At 45.4% G+C, this 23,923-nt stretch overlaps 1 protein-coding gene across 1 annotated transcript in view; it reads left to right on the top strand.

Annotated features, from left to right (window-relative positions):
- Window positions 1–7,750: 7,750 nt before the first annotated feature.
- The window catches only part of Rcor1 (REST corepressor 1), a 133,393-nt gene continuing 117,220 nt past the window's right edge, over window positions 7,751–23,923 (top strand). The window contains exons 1-2 of the mRNA XM_076849601.1: window positions 7,751–8,112; window positions 8,199–8,258. Coding sequence (XP_076705716.1) covers window positions 7,827–8,112; window positions 8,199–8,258 — 346 coding nt within the window. The 5' untranslated portion in view covers window positions 7,751–7,826. The remainder of the gene's footprint in view (window positions 8,113–8,198; window positions 8,259–23,923) is intronic.

Below are 23,923 nucleotides of genomic sequence, written 5' to 3'. Positions count from 1 at the left end.
TCCCCAGGTCAACTTTGAAAACGGAGAGTCCCGTGGAGACTCCTTCAGCCACTCATGGCCCCTGAGGAGGTCACCCTGGGAGACCCCACAGGATCATAGCCTAGACCTTTGCCATCTCCCCAGTCCTCTTGCGGAGGCTTCTTAGAGAGTGAAAAATGTTCCAGAAAGAGTTTAAATGAAGGGTGGAGTGGACCAGGTGGGGACAGGGATGAGGCAGGCATTTCCTGACCACAGACCCTCCAGCCTTTCACATAGGGGGGTCTCAAGGTTGCTGTAAATAGGGCCAACGAGGAACCTGTGGGGTGAGGACTCCTTAGGGTGGCCTTCCTGTGCAAGCAGAGGTCACCCACGCTGCCCTGGTCCCCTAAGATGGCTTTGGTGGCAGCAGCTGAGCTGGCTGGTGTTGGGGGAATCAGGCCTGAAAGCCAGGGGCCCGGCAGGGAGGCCGCCCCCTCCCAGCACGTGGGCCAGCAGGGATGCGAAGGGAACCTTAGCTGTAGAAACGCAGCGCACTGCGTCCCAGAGTGGTGGGCTCTGCACGCCTTCCTCTTTCTCTCTTCTTGGTTATTTAATCATCTCTCTCTTTTTTTTTTTTCAGTATTGAGGATGGGACTCAAGGTCTTTCTTTTTTTTAAGAGAGAGAGAATTTTAATATTTATTTTTTAGTTCTTGGCGGACACAACATCTTTGTTTGAATGTGGTGCTGAGGATCGAACCCTGGCCAGGCAGCAGGTATGTGCTACCACTTGAGCCACATCCCCACCCCTCAAGGTCTTGTGCATGTGAACCAAGTGCTCTACCACTGAGCTGAACCCCACGCTCTTTATTTTTTATTTTGAAACAGGGTCTCACTAAATTGCCTAGGCTGGCCTCGAACTTGTGATTCTCTTGCCTCAGCCTCCCCAGGAGCCAGGAGTACAGGTGTGTGCCACTGCGTCCAGTTCATCTCTATTATTATTTTTTTTTCATTTATTTTTTAGGTAGATGGACACAACACAATGCCTTTATTTTTATGTGGTTCTGAGGATTGAACCCGGTCCCACCCGTGCTGTGCTAGGCAAGCGCGCTACCGCTGAGCCACAATCCCAGTCCTTATTATTATTTTTTTTCAGCACCAGGGTCTGAATCTAGGGCCTTATACATGCTGAGCAAGTGCTGTACTGCAGAGCTATATCCCAGCACTTTAAAAAAAATTTTTATTTTGAGACCATTTCCTGCAAAATTGCCCAGGATAGATTTAAACCTTCAATCCTCCTGCCTCAGTCTGATTGCCATTGTGTACCACCATGCCTGAGTCCTCTCATTTCTTTTTTACTTTTTTTTGGCAGGGGGTGTGGGAGAGATGGGGCTTGAACCGAGAGGTGCTTAAACACTGAGCCATTTTTTATTCTGTATTTTGAGACAGAGTCTCACTAAGTTGTTTAAAGCTTTGCTAAGTTGGTGAGACTGGCCCTAAATTTGTGATCCTCCTGCCTCAGCCTCCTGAGTCACTGGGACTACATACAAATGCCACTGCACCTGGCTTGCTTATTATTTATTTATTTATATTTTTCAGAGACACAGACAGGTTTATTGAAGAAGGAGGTGCACATTCAAGGGAGAAGGCAGGTAATCTCCAGGGGCAGAGACAGTCTCTATTCTTTAAACAGCTTTATTGAGATATGATTCACACACCATATGATTCATTCACTCACTATACAATTTAGTGGTTTCTAATGCATTCACAGACCTGTGCAAGCAACACCACAGTCGATGTTAGAACACGTCATCATCTCAGAGAGATATGCCAGGGGCTGGGTGTGGCTCCCTGCTAGAGCACATGTGTAGCAGCATGGGGCCCCGGGTCGCATGCCATGAGCAGTTGCTCCCACTCCCCTGCCCCTCTGCCCCTGGCAACACCACTCTACTTCCCATCTCCACACAGTTGCCTATTGCAGACATTTCATGTAAGTGGAATCATGTACTGTGTGTTCTCCTGAGACTGGCTTCTTTCATTTAACATAATGCTTTCAAACTTCATCTGTGTTGAAGTGGGTGTTCAACTTCTTCCTAAAGATGAATTGTATTCCAATGCACCACATTTGGTTTACTCATTGAATGATGGGCATTTAGTTTTTTCTACTTCATAGCTATTATTAATAATTTCTATGGACATTTGCATGTGAGTTTGCTTGTGGACGTAGGTTTTATTTCTTTTTTTCCTTTTGCAGTACTGGAGGTGGAACCTGGAGAACCTGGCACATGAGAGGCAAGCACTCCACCACCAAGCTGCACCCCAGCCCAGCTGCTTTTAGTTCTTTGGGTATATATTTAGGATTGGGATTTCTGGGTCAACTGGTGGCTTTCTCTGTAACTTTTTGAGGAATCACCAGAAGGCTTTTGCCGAGCAGCTGCTCCGTTTTGCATTCCCACCAGCAGTGGGTTCCACTTTCTCCAACACTGGTTATTGTCTTTCTGGTAATGGCCACCCTCATGGGCAGGAAGTGGTCTCTCATTGTAGGTTTTTTGTTTTTCTTTTTCTGTTGTCTTGCATATGCCAGGATCTTACTCCACCATTGAGCTGTACCTCCCGCCCTTCATTGGAGTTTTGATTAACATTTCCCTGGGTTGTGAGAGTTCTTCTATATTCAGAAGTCCTTTGGGGGATTGAACTGAGGAGCACTTTACCACTGAGCTATTTTTTTTTTTTTTTCTTTTTTAGCAGTGTCAGGGATTGAACCCAGGGCCTTGTGCATGCAAGGAAAGCACTCTACCAGCTGAGCTATATACCCAGACCACCACTGAGCTTTATTCCTAGCCTTTTTAATTCTGAGGCAGGGTCTTGCTAAATCGCTGAGTTTCTCACTAAATTGCTGAAGTTGGCCTCGAGGTTGTGATCTTTTTCCCACAGCCTCCCAAATTGCTAGGATTACAGGTGTGCATCACCATGTCCAGCAAGAAAAGTTCTAATACTCATGAAGTCCAGTTTATCTATTTTTTTATTTTGCCTTGGGCATTACTATTGTTTATTTTTGGTTGTACTGAGGATAGAACCCTGAACCTGGTGTAACCAGGCAAGTACTCTACCACTGAGTTACATCCCCATTAAAAAAAATTTAAATTAAAAAAATTTTTTTTTCAAAACATCGTCTTGCTAAGTTGCCCAGGCTGGACTCAAACTTGCTATTCTTTTTTATTATACTTTACCTCTAGGTATTAGGTCTATGATCCATTTTATTTGTCGAGCTACTAACATATTAAGGAAGAAGACAGTGGGGGTCGAACATCTCCTGTGATTGTGGAGATGAGTGTAAATGCTATTCGGAGACGTCTCCAACTGTAACATGAGACAGTATCATGGGTGACATAGTTGTAGGCACTGCTAATACCACCTACCTTCATAATTGAAGAAAATGCTAGATTTCAGTTAAAGTTTAATTTAAAGGAAGCTGTAACCACCCTCCCCAGCTCCTAGATCTCGGGTTGAGAATTTCTGGGGTGGCTAGAGTTCCTGCTGGAGTCTGGGTTCCCCATGGGTCTTCTGGGGCTTGACCCTTCCTAGGCCTGACTTCAAGACTGTTTTTCCTGCCATCCCCAACCCACCTGCCTGCCTCCATCCTTGGAGAAGCTTTTCTTTGCCAAGCAGAAGTTTCTATCGAGTCATCCGCCATGCTATCACCACCACTAACAAAAGGCAGCGATGTGAATGATCAGCTCTACAGTTTAAAATCAGTCAGGTGTTCTATGCTGCCCTGGTGCCTCACGCTCCAGCATTTCTGGTAGTGGCTCTGGGTTGAGCAAGAGGCTATGTAGCCACATGTGCCCTCACTCCTCCAGTCACCAATCACACAACTTCAGGCACACTGCTTCACTGCTGGGTGCCTCAGTTTCCTTATCTACAAGGCAGGGGCAGTGGTGCTATTGTATTTAATGATGGGGTTATTGAAAGTGCTCTCAATCTCAAGGCTAAGGGCCAAGGAGGGCAGTCAGGACACTAGCTCTTATTAGGTCATTTCAAGGTGGGGAGGGGTGCTCTTGGCCTGTGTGTTCTTTCCTAGGTTCTGTACCAGGTGATGCTCGACGTTTGTGTCATTCAGGTAGTAACAGAAACTCAAATCAATCAAGGATTTCAGGTCTGGTTTGTGAAAGTGGGGAGCGGGGAGTGTTTGAATGAGACTATTAGTCTCTGTCCTTCTCCCCAGCTGGACACCCTTTTCATAGGATGGTTGGGTAGGTGTGGCTTCCTGGAGCATGGCCTGGTCCAGGGCAAGGCAAGCCAGGTGGCTTGGGTGCGGAAAGGAGGCCCCCTCTCAGTTGCTCCATGGAGTTTGAGACCCCTGAGCAACTGGCTTGCCCCCCAGTCAGGCTCTGCCCCGAGGTTATAGGCATTCCTGCTCCCTAGGTCTAAATCTCGAGGAGCTTTCCTGAGAGTTCCACAAGTGTTCTAGAAAGGGTCTTGATTGGCTCCAGGAGGTCTGTGAACGAGGGCTGGCAGCTCTGGTCAGAAATAAGGACTCTGGAAACCAACCATCTAGAGGGTGCAGGTGGTGCTCCTCCAGAATGATGCTAGACTGACAAGCCATACCACACCCAGGGTCTCAGTCACAGTACACTTGTTCCAGGGACTCCCCCTCCCAGGGATTGGCCCCTGCTCTGTGCACCTGCACAGGTAGTGTTCCCTATCATCCATCCATCCAATCACTCCTCACTCAATAAATACTTAATGAACACCTGCTATACTCCAGGCACAGAGTAGGAGCAAAAGCTGAGCAGGAACCCAGCACTCACAGGGTTGAAGGAGGCGGTGAAGTCTGCTAAGGAGGGGGAGTGGTTTATGAGGAAGGAGATCAGGTAGGCCCGTGGTCCAGTGGTTAGGGAAGTGAGGGAGTTCCTGGGAGGAGGGGTCTACTCAGGTGCTACCCAGTGTCTCAGTGGGACTCAGAAGTCACCACTGGACTGAGCAGCAGGGAGGCTGTAAGTGACTTCAGCAAGAAGTTAAGGGAGGGGCTATCCTTCCTGGGTGGAGTAAGGAAAGCCTGGGATTGGAGGGAGAGAAGGCAAGTATAGACTAGTCTCTGGAGGGTTATGTCTGGGAGGGGAGTTGAGAAGTCACTCCAAGGCTGGAGGGGGCTTGGGAGCAAGGCAGAGTTTCCCCCTTTTGAAACTGTGCCAGTCCAGAGGGAGGATGATGGCCCAGGAAGGCAGCAGGAGGCAGAGTCCCCAGGGGTAGCCAGGGCCTGAGGAGGAGGTGGGAGCAGGCAAGGAGATGTGTCAATCTAATGGCTCCAGCTGTTCTGACTAAAGAATGATGAAGTGAGGCCACAGTTGACAGAGGTGTAGGCAGAGGGAGAAAGTGTGAAATCTTAGTTTCAGACACCAAAGAACATGAGGACTGCTGGCTGTAGAGAGTGACCGTGTGAAGTGTGAGGTCACGAATTCTTGATCAGGGGTTGTGTGTTGGACCTCCACCCCAGCAACAGGAATGGGGCTTTCTTTCAGGTTGGGGTTCCCTGTGGTGGAGGGAGGCAGGGGATGGGAAGGTAGACTTCCAGGCTAGGAAGTAGGTGGCACTACCTGCACTTAAACATTGTTTTGAGAGGGAATCTTGCTATATTGTCCAGGCTATATTGTCCATGGACTCCTAAGCTTGTGTGATCCTCCTGCCTCAGACTTCCAAGGGCTGGGTGGGACTAGAAGCCTGCACCATCGTGCCCAGCTCATTACTTGCAATTCATAGATGAGGAAGCTGAGAGTTTGTGGGTGAAGTGGTATCCATGTGGCTTTGTGGTCAAACTAGAGCAGGGCCTGGCACTTGTTGGGGTCTCATTTTTTTTGGGGAAAAAAAATGGCTGCAAGGTCACTGGTGAGGTGCCTACAGTCATAACCCAGCTAGAAAGTGGGCTCAAGCTTGGAGGGCAGGACTCAAGTGTAGGGAGATGACCCCTGTGCTCTGTCTCCCCCCCCCACCCCCCAAGGAAATGACTCAATGTCACCTTTGAGCCCTAGAGTACCTTTCCAGAGCCTGGTGGTAGATCTTGGTGGACAAGAGCCAGCAGGGCAGAGTGCTCTTAACCTCACTCCTCACACAGGCCTCACCTCTGGCTGAGTCACAGGCCTCAGACTGCCCCTGATTCTACACTTTGCTTTGCTGTGGGCACCCTCCCTACTCAGGTTCTTGCCCCGGGCTCTTCAAGGACAGGGGCATCCTTTTCAGGAGAATCTAAGAACTACACCGTGAACTTGGTGGGCCAGTGATTTCTCTTAAGGGGAGACTCCGGGTCCTGATTCTTAAAAGCCACTTAGGCAAGAGGCTATGTAGCCACATAGTGAACGTGATCACTCCAATGAAATTAATGAGCCACAGGAAATGTGGAAGAGAAACCCCTACCTATTTATTCAGGCATTAGAACCATAAGACTCCCTATTTCTCCTGGTAGCTATTTATATCCTGAACGGGTGAAAACTGTCCCCCAAAGAAGCTCAGGTTTGAAGTAACTTTAAAGAAAAACAGCCACTCCCTGTTAAGGTGGGGGAGGAAAGGTTTCCCTATAGCCCTCCTCTGGTCCAATTAGGAACAGCGCTGCTGGGGGGCTGGTGCGGGTGGGCCAGTCCCCAGGTCAGCTGTCACTCCGCCGTCAGGTCGCCCAGGCTGGGTCTCGGCCAACCCCCCACCCGTCGGGGCTCGGGTCCTGCCCCGCGGGGAAGCGGGCCTGGGTGGGGCGGGGGCAGGGCGGCCAGCGGACCCCGAGAAGCGGCGTGGCGCCCACCACGGACTTGGAACAAGAGGCCCCTTCATTTCTCTCCGGGCTGCCCCTCCCGCCCAGGATCCCCAGTCCCGCCACTCGGCTTCCCGGCCCTTGAGGACTGCGCGGTGGCCCCGCCCCCATCTCCTTCCTCGCGCCGCCCCGGGAGCCCACCGACCCCCGCCCAATTAGCGGAGAGCGTCCTCGGCCCGAGCCCACTGCGTCTGGCTGCCTCCGGGGACGCTGTCCCCTGGGACGCCGCGGCTCCCGGCCTCGCACACCCCCAAGCCCCTCGGGGAAAACGGGGGCGCAATTAGTTTCTTCAATTAGTTTCCTCTCTTTGTATAGAACCCATTCAAACTGTGCTGTACTCCTCCGCGCGAGGGGGAAAGTAGTCCCGACCTTGCCCGCAATTAGTTCTCGCGTCGGGCACATTGTACTGCGGGAAGCCTGCGGTGCGCTTGGCGGGGCCCCTCGGGGGCGGGGGACTGGGCCGCGGCGGCGCTCGCGGGCCGGGGCGGGTGGGAGGGGGCGGGGAGGTGGCGAACTCCTCGCGATTGCCTCGAGAGATGGATCATGGGGCGTAGAGCGATGGCAAACCTCAAACCACGTACAGTGGGCGATACGCGTCAACCCAACCTGGCCAACGGAAGCGCGGAGCCTCCCCTTGCCCGCGCTCCCGCCCCGGCCCCCTGACGGACGCGCGCGTGAGCCAACCGGGCTACCGCTCGCCGTCCAAATCCCACGAGGACCAATCGGGGCGTGGGAGGGCGGGACTCCCCACTTTGTGTTAGGCTGCGCGCGGCCCTCCCCTCGGCGCGCAGGCCCCGCCCCTCCCCCCGCCCGCGGCTCCCGGAGTAGTTAGAGCCAGCGAAGTGCGGGCGGCGATGAGAGCCAAAGTTGCGCTCGGTTCGGCGCTGGGGGCTTAAGGCGGCTCGGCGCTTCGCCCGTCTGGGCCTCCCCCGGCCCCAGCGCGCGCCGCTGGGCTCCCGCGCGCCCGCCAGCCCGCCCGGCCCTGCGCCCACCCGCGCCCCCTGCCCGGCCGGCGCCCGCTCCCCGCGAGCCGGGGTCCTCGCCGCCTTCGCCCGGCCCAGGGCCCCGCTGATGCCGGCCATGGTGGAGAAGGGCCCCGAGATCTCAGGGAAGCGCAGGGGCAGGAACACCGCGGCCGCCTCCGCCTCGGCCGCCGCCTCGGCCGCCTCCGCCTCGGCCGCAGCAGCCGCCGCCGCCTCGGCCGCCGCCGCCTCCGCCTCGGCCGCCGCCGCCTCGGCCGCCGCCGCCCCCAATAATGGTCAGAATAAAAGTTTGGCGGCGGCGGCGCCCAATGGCAACAGCGGCAGCAACTCCTGGGAGGAAGGCAGCTCGGGCTCGTCCAGCGACGAGGAGCACGGTAGGTGGCAGCCGCCCCCGCGCCCGGCCCCGCACGGCCCGCGCCCGCGCCCGCGCCCGCGTTGACCGCCGTGTCTGTTCCCGCAGGTGGCGGCGGCATGCGGGTCGGACCCCAGTACCAGGCGGCCGTGCCCGACTTCGACCCCGGTGAGTAGCGCGCGGCCGGCGAGCGGCGGGATCCCGGCGACAACTTTCTTTTTGTGCGTGTTGGCCCTGCGGTCCGCTGGGGCACGCGGGGCGCGACGGGGGCCGCGCGCACGCACGGCGCGGGCTCCGGGTCGGCGGGAGGCCCGGCCCGGCCCGCGCCCCGGCACCCCCGGCCCTGGCCGCGGTCGCACCTGGCAGCAGGAGCGGGATGCCCGCGCCCAGGTGAGCTGTGACCCGCCGGGCCGGGTGGCGTGCGGGAGAGTTGGCGTGCTGAGCGCCGGGACTGAGCGGCCCACGAGACCCCTCCTGGGAAGCCTCGCCCGGCTGTGCCCTGCGGGCCTGTGCCCTTGCCGGCTCTGGACCCTCTCCCATCCTGAGAAGGAGTGGAACCCCCAAAACCAGCTTATAAAACTAGTGTGCTTTCCAGAGGGCGTTTGCCTGGACTAGAGAGGCTCGCGTGTGGCAGTTTGGTTTTTAAGACCTATTTGTAAATGCATATGCATTTCCTTTTTTTTTTTTTTTGGTGGGTTAGTGGGGGGGAGAGGAAGAGGTTGCGAAAGAATAGAACCATCAGGAGCTTTAGCTAACCAATGGTTTCCACCTATCAGAAATCCCTGCACCCCAGAATGGAGCATTTACTTCCCTTGCTGCTCTGGGTGGAAGCAAATTTAAAGTGGTTAAAAAAAAAAAAAAAAAAAAAAAAAGTCAAATCAGACAAAGGAATTCTTCAGATTTTAATACATGGGATTCTCCCCCGTCTCTGTATGAGACTGTCTTTAAAGGTTGTTGGTATAGAAAATGTTTGAAAGGACGTGGGTTTTGTTTCAGAAGTAAAATTCAAAAGACTCTTGTAAAGCTGGAGTGAGCAGTCCTCTTCCTGGTTGGAGGGCTTTAGAACTGGAGGTTCTCTAAGTAGGTTAGACCACTAGTTTGTTTGAAGAAATAAATGCTTTTCCTTGGAAACAGGACTGCGGAAAATTGCAAGGATCCAGTCCTCAAAAAAGGCGATTGCTCTTAAGCTGTGATTAAGGTACTAAACACTGGGTGTGCTTAGAAGTGAAAATGCAGAAGGATCCCCTGCTGAGCTGGGGCACTCTGGAAATAAACGGCTTTTCCCAAATTTGCGTTCTATGGTCTGATGACTTACTCTTTTCTATTTAATGTAGCCTGACTTCCAGATTTGTATTCCTTTTAAGCCCCTCTGGTAGTTTCCCCTCCCCCCAGATCTTCCTTTTTTGGTAGACACTTCTCATTTGTGAGGGACAGGATAGAACCAGGCGGCCAGGCTTTTTCTCTTCTGTGCAAAGCTCCTCCATTCTAGGGTTGGCCACCAGGGGAAGCATTCCGTTTTTTGCTTACAGTTGACCCCATCTTCATTTTGTAGGTCAAGTCTTATCTGTGGTAATATTCAGAACAGAAAAGCTTGTCACTAAATTTTCTCCAGGTGTTGTTTTTTAAAAATATTATTTATTTATTTTTTAGTTGTAGGTAGACACAATAGCTTTATTTTATGTGATGCTGAGGAATGATCCCAGTGCCTCGGGCACGCTAGGCAAGCGCTGTACCTCTGAGCCACAACCCTAGCCCTCTCCAGGTGTTATTATTATTATTTTTTAAAATATTTATTTATTTATTTATTTATTGGGGGGGGGTGGACACAACATCTTTATTTGTATGTGGTGCTGAGGATCGAACCCAGCGCCACGCGCATGCCAGGCAAGCACACTACCGCTTGAGCCACATCCCCAGCCCCTTGATTGAGTCTTGATATTAACATTTGTCCATTTTTTGTTTTAATCTGAAAGAAATCCAGCCAGTATGAAATTATTTCAGGCCCTATTTTGACAGTCTGAGCAATGAGAAACATTCCTGAATGTGGCTGAAAATTGTGAGGCTTTCCTATTTTCTAGTGATTTTTCATGTGGTTTTTATTTAACTTGAAATCTAAGGGGGAAACCAACTGACTTTTTTTTTTTTTTTTGGTTCCATGGATTGAACTCAGGGGCACTCAACCACTGAGCCACATCTCCAGCCCTGTTTTGTATTTTTATTTAGAGACAGGGTCTCACTGAGTTGCTTAGTGCCTTACCATTGCTGAGGCTGGCTTTGAACTCTCAGCCTCCTAAGCCGCTGAGGTTGAGATTTTTATTTTGGAATATAAATTGTACAACATGTTTGTTTTATGGCATATTTTTCTTTTAGGTCTTTAGAATTGAGCTATACTCCTTTTTAATTTTAATTTTTTTTGTGTGTGTGTGGCACTAGAGATGGAATCCAGGGGGGCTCTGCCACCGAGCTATATCCCCAGCCCATTTTATTTTGAGAAGGGGTCTTGCTAAGTTGCCAGGCTGGCCTGAACTTTTTTTTTTTTTTTTTTTTAATGTTTATTTTTCAGTTTTAGGTGGACACAATATCTTTATTTTTATTTGTATGTGGTGCCGAGAATCGAACCCAGTGCCTCACGCATGCTAGGCAAGTGTGCTACCACTTGAGCCACATCCCAGCCCCGAACTTTTTTTTTTTTAATGTGGTGCTGGGCAATGAACCCAGTGCCTCATGCACGCTAGGCAAGGACTCTACCACTGAGCCACAACCCCAGCCTCTGAAGTCTCCCAAGTCATTGGGATTACGGGCATGTGATGTTCTTCACAGGAGTAAAAGAAGTTAGAATAACATGGGAATGAGGGTGTAGTTGTGACAACTTTTTCTTTCTACCTGCTGGAGTGGGCTTGTTTTTTTGAGTGCTGGGAGTTGAACCCAGGTCCTTGGACATTATAAGCACACACTTTGCCACTGAACTAAACTACAATCACTTCCCAAGGGGTTGGTGTTTTCCCTTCTTGTGGTGTTGGGGATTGAACCCAGTGATGCTCTACCACTAAGCTGTATCCCCAGCCTTTTAAAATTTTTGAGACAGAGTTGCGCTAAGTTGCTCAAGCTGGCTTAGAGCTTTTCATACTTCTGCTGAGATTATGTGCACGTGCTATGAAACCTGGCTTTTTTTTTAAATTTTTTTTTTAATATTTATTTTTTAGTTTTTGGTAGACACAGCATCTTTGTTTGTATGTGGTGCTGAGGATCGAACCCGGGCCGCACGCATGCCAGGCGAGCTCCCTACCACTTGAACCACATCCCCAGCCCCCTTTTTAAATTTTTTTGCCTCAGTTTTGGGTGCACCTTTGTGTTTTAAAAAATTATTATTATTAGTAGTATCATTATACAAGAATTTGAACAGACAGACATGAAACTCATCAAACTCATCAAAGGAGCCCCCCTGCCCAGCTGCACTAAGCTACATCCCAATCCCAAACCTTTTTTTTTTTTGAGACAGGGTTTTTAAGTTGCTGGGCTGTCCTCAAACTTGTGATCCTCTTGCCTCAGGCTCCAGTGTAGCTGGAATTACAGGCATGTGCTACTGTAAAATAAAATTAAAACATGGCTTTTTTTCTTTTAAAGTATATATAGTAAAGGTGTGTGGGTGGAAAAAGTTGACTTTATTTATTTATTTTTTTGGTCAGGTTTTATTTATTTGCAGATCACAGCTTGACCCTGTTCTGTGACTGGTTGGAGCTAAGATTGCCTGATAGTCTCTATAAAGTCCAAGGAAGAGTTAATTCTGTTATGCCTTACAGATAGCAAAAGAAGTGAATATAGCATGGAAGTGCTAAAACGCTGATTCAGTTCATATAGTCCAAGACAGAGATTGAGATCCATAGAGAAAAAGTTTTTATCATTTAACATTAAAAACAAGCCAGAGTGCAGCCCCTACACCTTTAATTTGGGCTTTGTGTCCATATGTGGTACCCAGACTTTCCACACTCTGTCATGGAGGATGGCCAGTGGTGGTTGGTTTCTGTAGAGTCCAGCAGGCACAGAACAGTGAGTGGGGAACTTAGGGATCCCACCTCCAGTTCTTTCCTGAATTCGTGAAGCATCACTTATCTTGAAATGAGTAGTGTTTTTCTATACAAAACTATGAATGCTCCTGTGTCTTCCTGGGAGCATGCAGCTTCAGTGTAAAGTCTGGTCCGCGTATCTTTTTGGTCATTTCTTTGTGGCTCTTCCTCTTTGTTGACTTCTAGCCAAAGGAGCACGGTGATAGGAGGTTAGGGTTGGCTCCAGTTCTTTGTTTTCTGAAGCTTGTGTTATGTCAACTTTATCCTGAGTTGGTTTTCAGTATCACAGTTCACTTGTGTTAAAATTACAACTTACAGAAGAGGAATCCCCCAAACCCTCATCAAACCCAGGGTTTGCACATGCTAGGGATGTGCTTTGAGTTACACTCCCAGTCCAGAAGATGAGATTGTTAATGGTAATAATTTTTGAGAAAATGGTCCTTCAGAAAAGCAACCTGTAGTTTGAACATTCAGTCCAATATATGTAATCAGATTTGAAAATTTGTGGTGTCACTGGAGCTTAACTGTCACTTTGAAGTTGACTTGTAGTAGTAACATGTGTTATACTTTTCATGTGGACAGAAGATTTTACTGAATAGGATGCTTGGCGTGTCTTTCATTTGCTTTCACTGGTGATCTTGTGCTATTTATTTTTTTTTAATTTTTAAATTAAAAAAAATTTTTTTTTTAGTTATAGTTGAGCACAATACCTTTATTTTATTTGTTTATTTTTTATGTGGTACTGAGGATTGAACCTATCGCCTCACATGTGCTAGGCAAGCACTCTACCGCTAAGCCACAATCCCGGCCCCAAATTTTCAAATTTTTTTATTTTATGTGGTACTGAGGATTGAACCCAGGGCCCCACATGTGCTAGGTGAGCGCTTTACTGCTGAGCCACAACCCCAGCCCCCTGTGCTGTTTTTCATACACATTATTTTCTATGGTTTCGTTCATTGTGAAACTTTTATTTTATTTATTTATTTTATTTGGTACCAAGGATTAAACTCAGAGGTGTTTAACCGTGTGGACAGAAGATTTTACTGAACAGGATACTTGGCCTGCCTTTCATTTGCTTTCACTGGTGATCCTGTGCTTCTTTTCAAACACATTATTTTTTGTGCTTTCGTTCATTGTGAAAATATTATTTTATTTTTTTATTTGGTACCAGGGATTAAACTCAGGGGTGCTTAACCACTGACTCACATCTCCAGCCTGTTTTATTTTTTTATTTTGAGACAGGGTCTCCCTAATATGCTAGGGGCCTTGCTAAGTTGTTGAGTCTGGCCTCAAACTTTCAGTCCCCCTACATTGCTGGGATTACAGGCATGCACACCGTGCCTGTTTGTGAAAATAAAACCTAAAGTTATAAATATAATTTTAAATTTATAAATATAACTATAAATATAAACTCTAAAATTCATGGGTTGTGGTAAATGCATTGTGATTTAAACATACTTTCAGGTAGTGTTTGCCCAAATGAGAGGCAGGTATCCATGAATCCTGTGAATGATTCACTTGGCTTAGTGGGTGTGGTAGGGTGGGACCCTGAACTGCAACTAAGAAGGTGTAGCTGTCTAATTTGTCTCCGTAGTCCTCAGTTTCCCCAATCATGTATCAAGGATTCTTTTTATCATGAGTGATCTATGGTAATGTCAGTTACCGAAAAGCATCTTTTTTTTTTTTTTTTTTTTGGTACTGGAGATTGAACCCGGAGATGGTTAACCACTGAGCCACATCCCCAGCCCTTTTAATTTTTTTATTATGAGACAAGTTCTTGTTAAGTTGCTGAGGCAGCCTCAAACTTTCAATCCTCCTATCTTGGCCTCCTGAGTCGCCGGGATTACAGGTGTGTGCCACTGTGCCAGGCTAGAATAACCTCTTATAAGTATTGTATTTCTTTTAGAAGCAATATAGAGCAGACTGATGGAGCTTGGACTTTGAGAGTTAAATCTGGGTTCAGATCTAGGCTGTGCCATTACCACCCTCTGTTGACTGTAGGCTAGCAACTTCATTTTTGCTTTCATCTATAAATATGGAGAGTAGAACTTTGTTCTCAAGAAAAGGAAATTACTTGTCTAGTATATGTAAAATGCTTAGCATCATGCCGGACATGCAGTGAGTGCTAAGCAAACATTTTCTGCTGTCCTTATTCTGATTATTATTTATGTAACATAGGTTGCCAAGTAGTGGTCCCTGCATTTTTGGCCTCACTGCTTCCATAGGACTGGATTGTAAGGAAGCCATTGGTTGCTTTAAAGTTACATGTACCTGCAACAATTTAAATAAATGTGCTTTCCTGGAAGAGAGAGTACTCCAACACTTTGGTATACTAGAAGAAAATGTTGAGGTCCAGAGAGAATAGGTGAACTTGTTCAGGTCAAGTTTTTAAGAAACCTTGGATCTAGCCTAGGGCTGGAGGAAGTACCCAGTGACTGGGTTCTTCTGAGTTAGGAGGTTTTTGCTCTAAACTTCCAAATTCTTGTCTTTGAGAGTTAATGCTTTTGAGGTGGTATTCTCTTACTATAGTTCTCCCTTCATAGTTGGTGACAGTGACTCCAAGTTCAGCTGGTTGAGGCTGACCCTGGCATTTTTTTTCAGAGCAGTGTTAAAGGTCATTTGTACTGAAGAAATTTAGGATTACTCTTGGGAAGATGTTTTCTTTGATGTTATAAAATTCTGTGGGGCAATTTAGTTGAAAAAAATCTGAATTTTTGAAGAGAAACATAAAAGCCCTGTCCACATAACTGTAATCCTTCCTAATTTATTGTGCTTTATATATTTTCCCTCTTTTACTTAGACTGTGTGTAGTCCTCCCTTTTTCTGAGCAATTCTTCAGAGGTTCCATGTGGTTTGTAAAAATAAGAAAGAAGTGAGGCTTCCATTTGTCCTCTTACCCTATGGGAAACTGAACTTGGTGTAAGGAGTGTGTGTTGTTGGTATTTTTTTTTTTTTTTTTTTTTTTTAAGAGAGAGGGACAGAGAGAGAATTTTTAATATTTATTTTTTAGTTTTCGGCAGACACAACATCTTTGTTTGTATGTGGTGTTGAGGATCGAACCCGGGCCGCACACATGCCAGGCGAGAGCGCTACCGCTTGAGCCACATCCCCAGCCTGGTATTTGTTTTAAAAGCAGAAAACCTGATCACTTTCTGGGAGAGGGCAAGTTGGCTACTGTTAGTGGAAGACTGGATAAAAAAGGAGTTGAGGACCAGATGCTGCCCCAGTGAACTCCTGCAGCAAAAAGGCAGTTTTAAGAAATGTTTGTGACTCCAGAAGTGGTATGGAGGGGGTCTAGTTTCTTCTGTTTCATGTTCTGGAGATTTAATATATATTTGATGTCTTCTTGAAATTCGTGGTTTCTGTTGTTGACTTCTAAAAATGGAGTCTAGCGCAGTGGTAGAGCACTTGGCTAGCACTTGTGAGGGCATTGGGTTCAATTCTTAGCACCCACACAAAAATAAATAAAGGTATTGTGTCCATCTACAACTAAAAATATTTTTAAAAATTAAAAAATGGAGTGTAGAGTTGATTTAAGGTGGCAAAAAAGTGTTTTGTGAAAATATTTCAGAGAAAAAATATTTTAGCTGGGCACAGTGATGCACTTGTAATCCAGTGACTCAGGAGGCTGAGGCAGGGGGATCATAAGTTCCAGGCCAGCCTCAGCAACTTAGTGAGTTCCTGTAAATAAAAAAATAAAAAGGGCTGGGATGTAGCACAGTGGTAGACAACACTGTGTTCAATCCTCAGTACAAAAAAAAAAAAAAAAAAAAAACACCAAGGTAGACTATTTGGGGCCATCTGAGGTGAAACTTCACACTTATTGTTTTAGAGCCTTGTCATTAGGTGCAAAAATAATATGTGGTGATGGTAATAATGTTCATAATTTCAGAAACTAAATAAATAATTAAACTTTTAACAATTCCCATGTACAGGGTATGTAATCTAGGGCTTTACGCATGCTAAGCAAGCACTTCACTAAGCTACAGACCCAGCCCAAGGGTTAAGCTTTTAAATTTGAAAATGGTAAGATAATTATTGTGCATAAATTGAATATGCCTTTTTGCAAATCACTATAAAGTAGGATAGAATTATACAGACATGGTTTTTAAGAAAAACACTTCAAATAGAATAGTTACCTTCACTGTGGTCAACACTCTCCTCATTAGGCTGTAACTGCACCCCCTCTTTTCATTAATTTGAAGTTGATTTATATTATTTCTACTATCCTTTGCATCTTCAGGAAAGCAGATGCCAAGAGGAAGTCATTTTTTTTTTAAAGAGAGAGGGAGAGAGGGAGAGAGAGAGAATTTTAATATTTATTTTTTAGTTATCGGCGGACACAACATCTTTGTTTTATATGAGGTGCTGAGGATCGAACCCGGGCCGCACGCATGCCAGGCGAGCGCGATACCGCTTGAGCCACATCCCCAGCCCCAACCAAGAGGAAATTAGATGGAATGATTCATTGGGATAAGTGCTTGTGAAGGATAAAGAGGAAAGGAAGGAGCTTTCGGTGGTCAGAGCTAGTAGAGGATGCAGTGGGACACCATGAAGAGGGAAGGGTGGCTATAACTGGGCAAAGGAGCCTCAGGTGACAGTGCGCTTGCAACCCCAGCGGAGAGGTTAGAGCTGTGGGACATCTGCTATGCCTTTTGTTGGCTGGCAGCACCTGGGAGAGTCTCCCCTTGGTATGGATGCCTCAGCAGATCCAAAGGTGCTGGACAACTGGGGCTGCCGTAAAACTTGCTTTGGAAGAGAAGCAGAGGGCACACTGAGGCTGTGAGAACTCTCATGTGTTTTTGTACTTCAGTATATGCATATGTGATAAAGGAAATACTTTCTTTTTAAATATCTTTTATTATGTAGTTGTAGATGGACAGTGCCTTTATTTATCTTTATGTGGTGCTAAGGCTCGAACCTAGTGCCTCACACATGCTAGGCAAGTGCTCTACCACTGAGCCACAGTCCAAGCCCCAAATATTTTCTTATTTTTATTAGTTTTTATGTAAATGGTTGTTCATATTCATTTGCTTTATTTTTATTTTTTTTAAAGAGAGAATTTTTTATTCTTCTTTTTTCTTTTTTTTTTTTTTTGAGAGAGAGAGAGAGAGAGAGAGAGAGAGAGAGAAAGAATTTTAATATTTATTTTTTAGTTTTTGGTGGACACAACATCTTTGTTTGTATGTGGTGCTAAGGATTGAACCCGGGCTGCACGCATGCCAGGCGAGCGCGCTACCGCTTGAGCCACATCCCCAGCCCAGAGAACTTTTTTAATATTTTTTTTTTTTTTTTTTTTGTTTTAGTTTTCGCCAGACACAGCATCTTTGTTTGTATGTGGTGCTGAGGATCGAACCTGGGCCGCACGTATGCCAGGCGAGCACGCTACTGCTTGAGCCACATCCCCAGCCCCAAATTCATTTGCTTTGATGCTTTCCAAACAAGTGCACTCTCACTCACAAGGCACAAGTTTGTTTATTTATTTTTTTGGTATCTGGGATTGAACCCAGGGGCATTTAACCACTGAGCTACATCCCTAGCCACTTTAAAAAAATTTTTTTTTTTTAAATATTGTTTGGTTATCAATGGACCTTTATTTTATTTATTTATATGTGGTGCTGAGAATCGAACTCAGTGCCTCATACGTGCTAGGCAAGCGCTCTACCACTGAGCCATAGCTCCAGCCCCTCACTTTTTAACTTTTTATTTTGAGAGAGAATTTTTTTAAAAATATTTATTTATTTTTTTTTAGTTTTCAGCAGACACAACATCTTTCTTTGTATGTGGTGCTGAGGATCGAACCTGGGCCGCACGCATGCCAGGCGAGTGTGCTATTGATTGAGCCACATCCCCATCCTACTTTTTATTTTGGGAAAGGGTCTTGCTAAGTTGTTTAGGGCTTTTTTTTTTTTTTTTTTTTAAGAGAGAATGAGAGAGGAGAGAGAGAGAGAGAGAGAGAGAGAGAGAGAGAGAGAATTTTTTAATATTTATTTTTTAGTTATCAGCGGACACAACATCTTTGCTTGTATGTGGTGCTGAGAATCGAACCCGGGCCGCACGCATGCCAGGCAAGCGCACTACCACTTGAGCCACATCCCCAGCCCTTGTTTAGGGCTTTGCTGAGTTGCTGAGGCTGGCCTTGAACTTGTTTTATTTATTTATTTTTTTTAGAGAGAAGAGAGAATTTTAATATTTTTCAGTTTTTGGCGGACACAACATCATTGTTTGTATGTGGTGCTGAGGATCGAACCCGGACTGCATGCGTGCCAGGCGAGCGTGCTACTGCTTGAGCCACATCCCCAGCCCTGGCCTTGAATTTGTAATCCTCCTGTCTCAGCCTCCCAAGTAGCTGGGATTACAGGTGTGCACCACTATGTTTGGCATATCTGTAGTTTTTCATTCCTCTTTAGTATTGGGAGAAAGATTAAGTTTATTTGTTAGGAAGGAATAAAATTATATCCTGCCCTTGAGACTGTCCTTCAAGACTGGTTTTGGCACATAGCTATTGTAATATTTGTCACCAGGTCCCTTGATTCTAAGATCGATGTCACTGAGAATTGATACCTTTTTTTGTGTGTGTTGTTTCAAAGCTAATGTTATTCAGTTCATTTTGGTTTGCTAACTGTTAATGATTTGGTCCAAATTACATTGCCAAATGACTAGAAAAGTTCTGGTTTAGTTCCTGGGCAGCATGTAATTATGATAGCATTTTAGAGATTATAGTTATGACTCTGAATACTCTAAAGGTCAGTTATTTTCTTACAAAAGATTAAAATATTGTGAGCTACAACTAAATTCAGCTGTTTTATGGATTTAGCCGCTGATAGAAGGAAATGAGTGAATGTGTGGATGGGGAGGTGCTGCTTGTTACTGACAGAAAACCCTCAAAAGAATGACCTTTCAGTGCCTGTGCCAAGCTGTTCTGAACACTTTAAGTCCTTTAATCACCACAGCAGCCATATGAGATGAAGTTAGTATCTTCGCTTTCCTTATGAGGGAACTGAGGCTCTTAGTGACTTAGTGTTTTGATCCAATCTAATAATTTGCTTAATACATTATTTACTCAAGTATGAGATCATCTATCAGTTGGAGAATGCATTATTATTTTATACATCACTAAGAAAGGAAAAACATCAACATAGTACCATTTTTTTTTTTTTAAAGAAAGAGTGAGAGAGAGTGAGAAAGAGGGGGAGAGAGAGAGAGAATTTTAATGTTTATTTTTTACTATTTGGCGGACACAACATCTTTGTATGTGGTGCTGAAGATCGAACCCGGGCCGCACGCATGCCGGGCGAGCGCACTACCGCTTGAGCCACATCCCCAGCCCCAACATAGTACCATTAATTGTAAGTTACAATTAGACTTCAATCTTGTATATTTCAGGAAGAGATAGCCAGAAATCTTCTTTAAGGAAAAATGCTTAAGAGCAAACTGTATTGAATCAATTGATGTGCTGTTTCCCCACAGCCTCAAATGTTACGGAGTTTTATGTTTAGGGTGCCAGAGCCAGTTTCATGTCTATATTCCTCTTCCTGATAGTGAAAACACAGATGAAATGGGAGGTAGCCAGCTAGGTTGGCTGGGGCAGATTGAAGTGAGGTGATTCAAGTGAGGTGCATATGTGTGTGTTGAAGTAGGTATCTTCAGCACTTAACAGTAGGTGTCTTCTACCTTCACTGGAAAGTGGTTTTGGTGGTGCTGTGGATTGAGCCCAGGGCCTTGTACGTGCTAGGCAAGCGCTCTACCACTAAATCACACTGCAGCCAGGTGGGAGTTTTGTATGTGTGTGTGGGAAGGGATACCGGGGATTGAACTCAAAAGCACTTGACCACAGAGCCACATCCCCAGCCCTATTTTGTATTTTATTTAAAGACAGGGTCTCACTGAGTTGCTTAGTGCCTCGCTTTTGCTGAGGCTGTCTTTGAATTCCTGATCCTCCTGCCTCAGCCTCCCAAGCTGCGGGGATTACAGGTGTGAGCCACTGTGCCTGTCCCAAGTTGGAGTTATTTTGAAAGGAATTATTTCTTGGGATTCTGTGAGTTAGGGTTACCTACCAGATACAGCCTTACATGCTACCCTTCAGCTTATGTAGAGCTTGCAGCTATCAGCTCTCTCCCCGGGTCCCTCTCCTATGTGTTTTTATTCAGGATTACATTTGAACCTGGACTGTAGAGTGAGTTTAAGAACCTTGTGTTGGCTGGATGTGGTAGTGCACACCTATAATCCCAGGAGCTCTGGAGGCTGAGTCAGGAGGATCGTGAGTTCAAAGCTAGCTTCAGCAATGGTGAGGCGCTAAGCAACTCGGTGAGACCCTGTCTTTAAATATGAAATACGAAATAGGGCTTGGAATGTGGCTCAGTGATCCAGTACCCCTAAGTTCAATTCTTAGTAACCCCCCCTGAAAAAAAAAAGAACCTTGTCTTGAATAAGGTGTGAAATGATAAAATATCTAAGAGTATTTTAAGAAATTCTTGATTTCAACTGTATAGCAAATGTAGCTTGACAATTTGAAAAATCTCACACAAACTTTGTAGTCTAGAAATATATTAAAAAAATAAAAAGAAAGAAGTATGCCATGAATGTATACAATATATGTAGATATTGCCTGTTTTACATTTACTACCATAAAATATGATGTATAAACATTTCAAAAAGTTGAAATTGATTAAAACTTAGGCACACAAATACAGACTTACATAGTGCCATTCCTGTTGCTAATGCAGCAAGCTCAAGTGTTAAACTGTGTGTGAGCTGATAATTTTCATATGAGCAATTTGTCTCCAGTAAATTGCCTGTTGCAGTGAAAAAATGATTTCTGGCAATTCTCAAGTATTTTTAACCACATATAATAAATATAATATACAATCTGTATGTTAATCAACTGTGTTATTGATAAAGCTTCCAGTTAGTGGCAGGTTATTAGTGGTTGTATTTTGGGGAATGAAATGTTATATGTGGGCTGGGGATGTAGTTAAGCGGTAGAGCACTTCCACGGCATGCACGAGGCCCTGGGTTTTATTCTTAGCACCACCAAAGAAGAAAAGTTACACATTTTTGTTTTTTTGAGGGGCGGGTATTGGGGATTGAACCCAGGGGTGCTTAACCTCGAAGCCTCAGCTCCAGCTTTTTTTTTTTTTTTTTTTTTGGAATGGGGTCTTCCTAAATTTCTTAGGTCCTTGCCAAGTTGCTGGCTTTGAACTTGTGATCCTGTTGACTCAGGAGGCTGAGTTGCTGGGATTACAAGTGTGCCCTACTGTGCCCAGCTGCACATGGATTTTTTTTTTTTTGGGGGGGGGGATATCAGGGATTGAATTTAAGGGCACTCACCCACTGAACCACATCCCCAGCCCTATTTTGTATTTTATTTAGAGACAGAATTTCACCGAGTTGCTCAGTGCCTCGCTTTTGCTGAGGCTGTCTTTGAACTCGCTATCCTCCTGTCAACCTCCTGAGCTGCTGGGATCACAGGTGTGAGCCACCTTTCCTGTCTGGGATTATGGAATTGTGCCACTTTGCCTGACTATGCTTTTTTTTTTTTTTCCTTTTTGGTACTGGGAATTGAATCCAGGGGCGCTTAATGCCTGAGCCATGTTCCCATCCCTTATGTTTTTTATTTTGAGACAGAGTATCGACATGTTGCTGAGGGCCTTGCTAAATTGCTGAGGCTGGCTTTGAATTTGTGATCCTCTTGTCTCTACCTCCCAAATTGCAGGGATTATAGGTGTGTGCCACCATGCCTGGCACCTGTCTTTCGCTTCATTTACTTAGCATAATTTTTTTGGGGGGCGGGCAGTGATGGGAATTGAACCCAGGGCAGGGCCTCATGTATGCTAGGCAGGTGGTCTACTACTGAGCTACATTCCCAGCCATGCATAAAATTAATTTGTAAATTTTTTTTTCTATTTAAAAAATACTTTATTTTTTTAGTTGTAGTTGGACATAACACTTTCATTTTATTCTATTTTTATGTGGTGCTGAGGATCGAACCCAGGACCTTGCACCTACCTGCTAGGCAAGTGCTCTACCTTAGCCATAACCCAAGCCCAATTTGTAAAGTTTTTAAATTGTTAATATTTTGTAGTTTACTAAGGATTGAACTCGGGGCCTTGAGCATGCTGGGCAAGCACTCTACAGTGAGCTTCCCAGCCCTTTTTTATTTTGAGACAGGATCTCACTAAGTTTCCCAGGCATGCCTCAAACTTCCAATTCACCTGCCTCAGCCTCTAAGTTGCTGGGATTACAGGTGTGTACCACTGAACCAGGGTAAGGGCTCTTGATTTTTCTATATCCTTGCCAACACTCTTTTGTTTTATTTTTTCTAGTACTGGGGATTGAACCCAGAGTTGCTGTACTTCTGAGCTATACCTCTAGCCCTTTTTATTTTATTTTTTTTTTTGAGATAGAATCATGTTAAAATGCTTAAGAGGTTGGCCTTGAATTTGTGATCCCCCTGTCTCACCTCCTGAGTTGCTAGAATTACATGTATGCACCTCTTTCCCAGACTCACTTTTTATTTTTATTTTTTAAATAGTTATTGATAAGGTTTGTTTTATTTTCTAAGCATGCACTCTACCACTGAGCTATAGCCCCAGCACTAAGGTACATTTCCAAGGCTCCTTCTCTTCTGAGTTAGTTTATTGGGTAGAGAGATTCATTATAGCCTTTTGGTGTGTAGAGAGCAATGTTCGAGGGACTTAGATGTTTAAAATCCCTCAAGGAGTCTGACCTAATTTAGGAGATAAATCACAATGAAGTATGAAAATCCACTGGTGATAGAGCAGAGGGGCCTGTGAGACATGATGTGGTGTCACCTGTGGTGGAGTGTAGGAATTGAAGGAACCAGGGAGAAGTTTTAGATGGAATAGTCTTTTCAGCCATTGCTGTAAAAGCAGGAGTTATTCAGTACTTATGATTTTATGGTGCTTAATAATTAAAAATTAATCTTATGTGACATAAGCTTTAAGTATTATAAAATTGTTCTAAACATTCTAATTTAAAGATGTTCTACTCGGCACGGTGGCTCACCCCTGTACTCCCAGTGGCTTGAGAGGCTGAGGCAGGAGGATCATGGGTTCAAAGCCAGCCTCGGCAAAAGTGAGATACTAAGCAACTCACTGAGACCCTGTCTCTAAATAAAATACAAAATAGGGCTGGGGATGTGGCTAAGTGGTTGAGTGCCCCTGAATTTAATCCCCTGTACCTAAAATAAGATAAAATAAAATAAAATAAAGATGTCCAATCCAGGTTTTCTTTTTAATTATCAAGAGTTACTTAGCTACATGTGACTATTAAATTTAGCTGGACAAGGCTGTATACGGTTATAATCCCAGTGATTCAGGAGACTGAAGCAGGAGAATTGTAAGTTTGAAGCCAGCCTCAACGACTTAATGAGGCCTAGTCCCCAAATAAAAAAATAAAAAGGGCTGGAGGTATAGCTCAATCCCAGTACTACAAAAAGAAAAAAAAAAAGAATCTATTCCTTCTGTTATACTAGGCACATTTCAAATGCTACTTGCTATCATCTTAGCTCAGAAAAGAACATCTCCATTGTTCCAGAAAGTTTGATTGGATAGCACTGATTTAGAGGTTCTGAAGAATTGAAAGATTTGTTTTTAGTACTTTTTATAGCCAGTTCAGAAGCCTTGCCTGTTCAGTCAAGGTACATGATGAAATTTGAGATTAGTACAGCTGATAAATATAACGGCTGTGTACTGAATTCCTCTAGTGGGGTGTTTGTTCAAAATATTGCAATTAAGCTGTTCAAAA

Source organism: Callospermophilus lateralis, chromosome 3 (assembly GCF_048772815.1).
Source record: "Callospermophilus lateralis isolate mCalLat2 chromosome 3, mCalLat2.hap1, whole genome shotgun sequence".
NCBI classification, from domain to species: Eukaryota; Metazoa; Chordata; class Mammalia; order Rodentia; family Sciuridae; genus Callospermophilus; species Callospermophilus lateralis.
The sequence above is the reverse complement of the archived record's forward strand: the minus strand, read 5'-3'. Positions and strand labels throughout refer to the sequence as shown.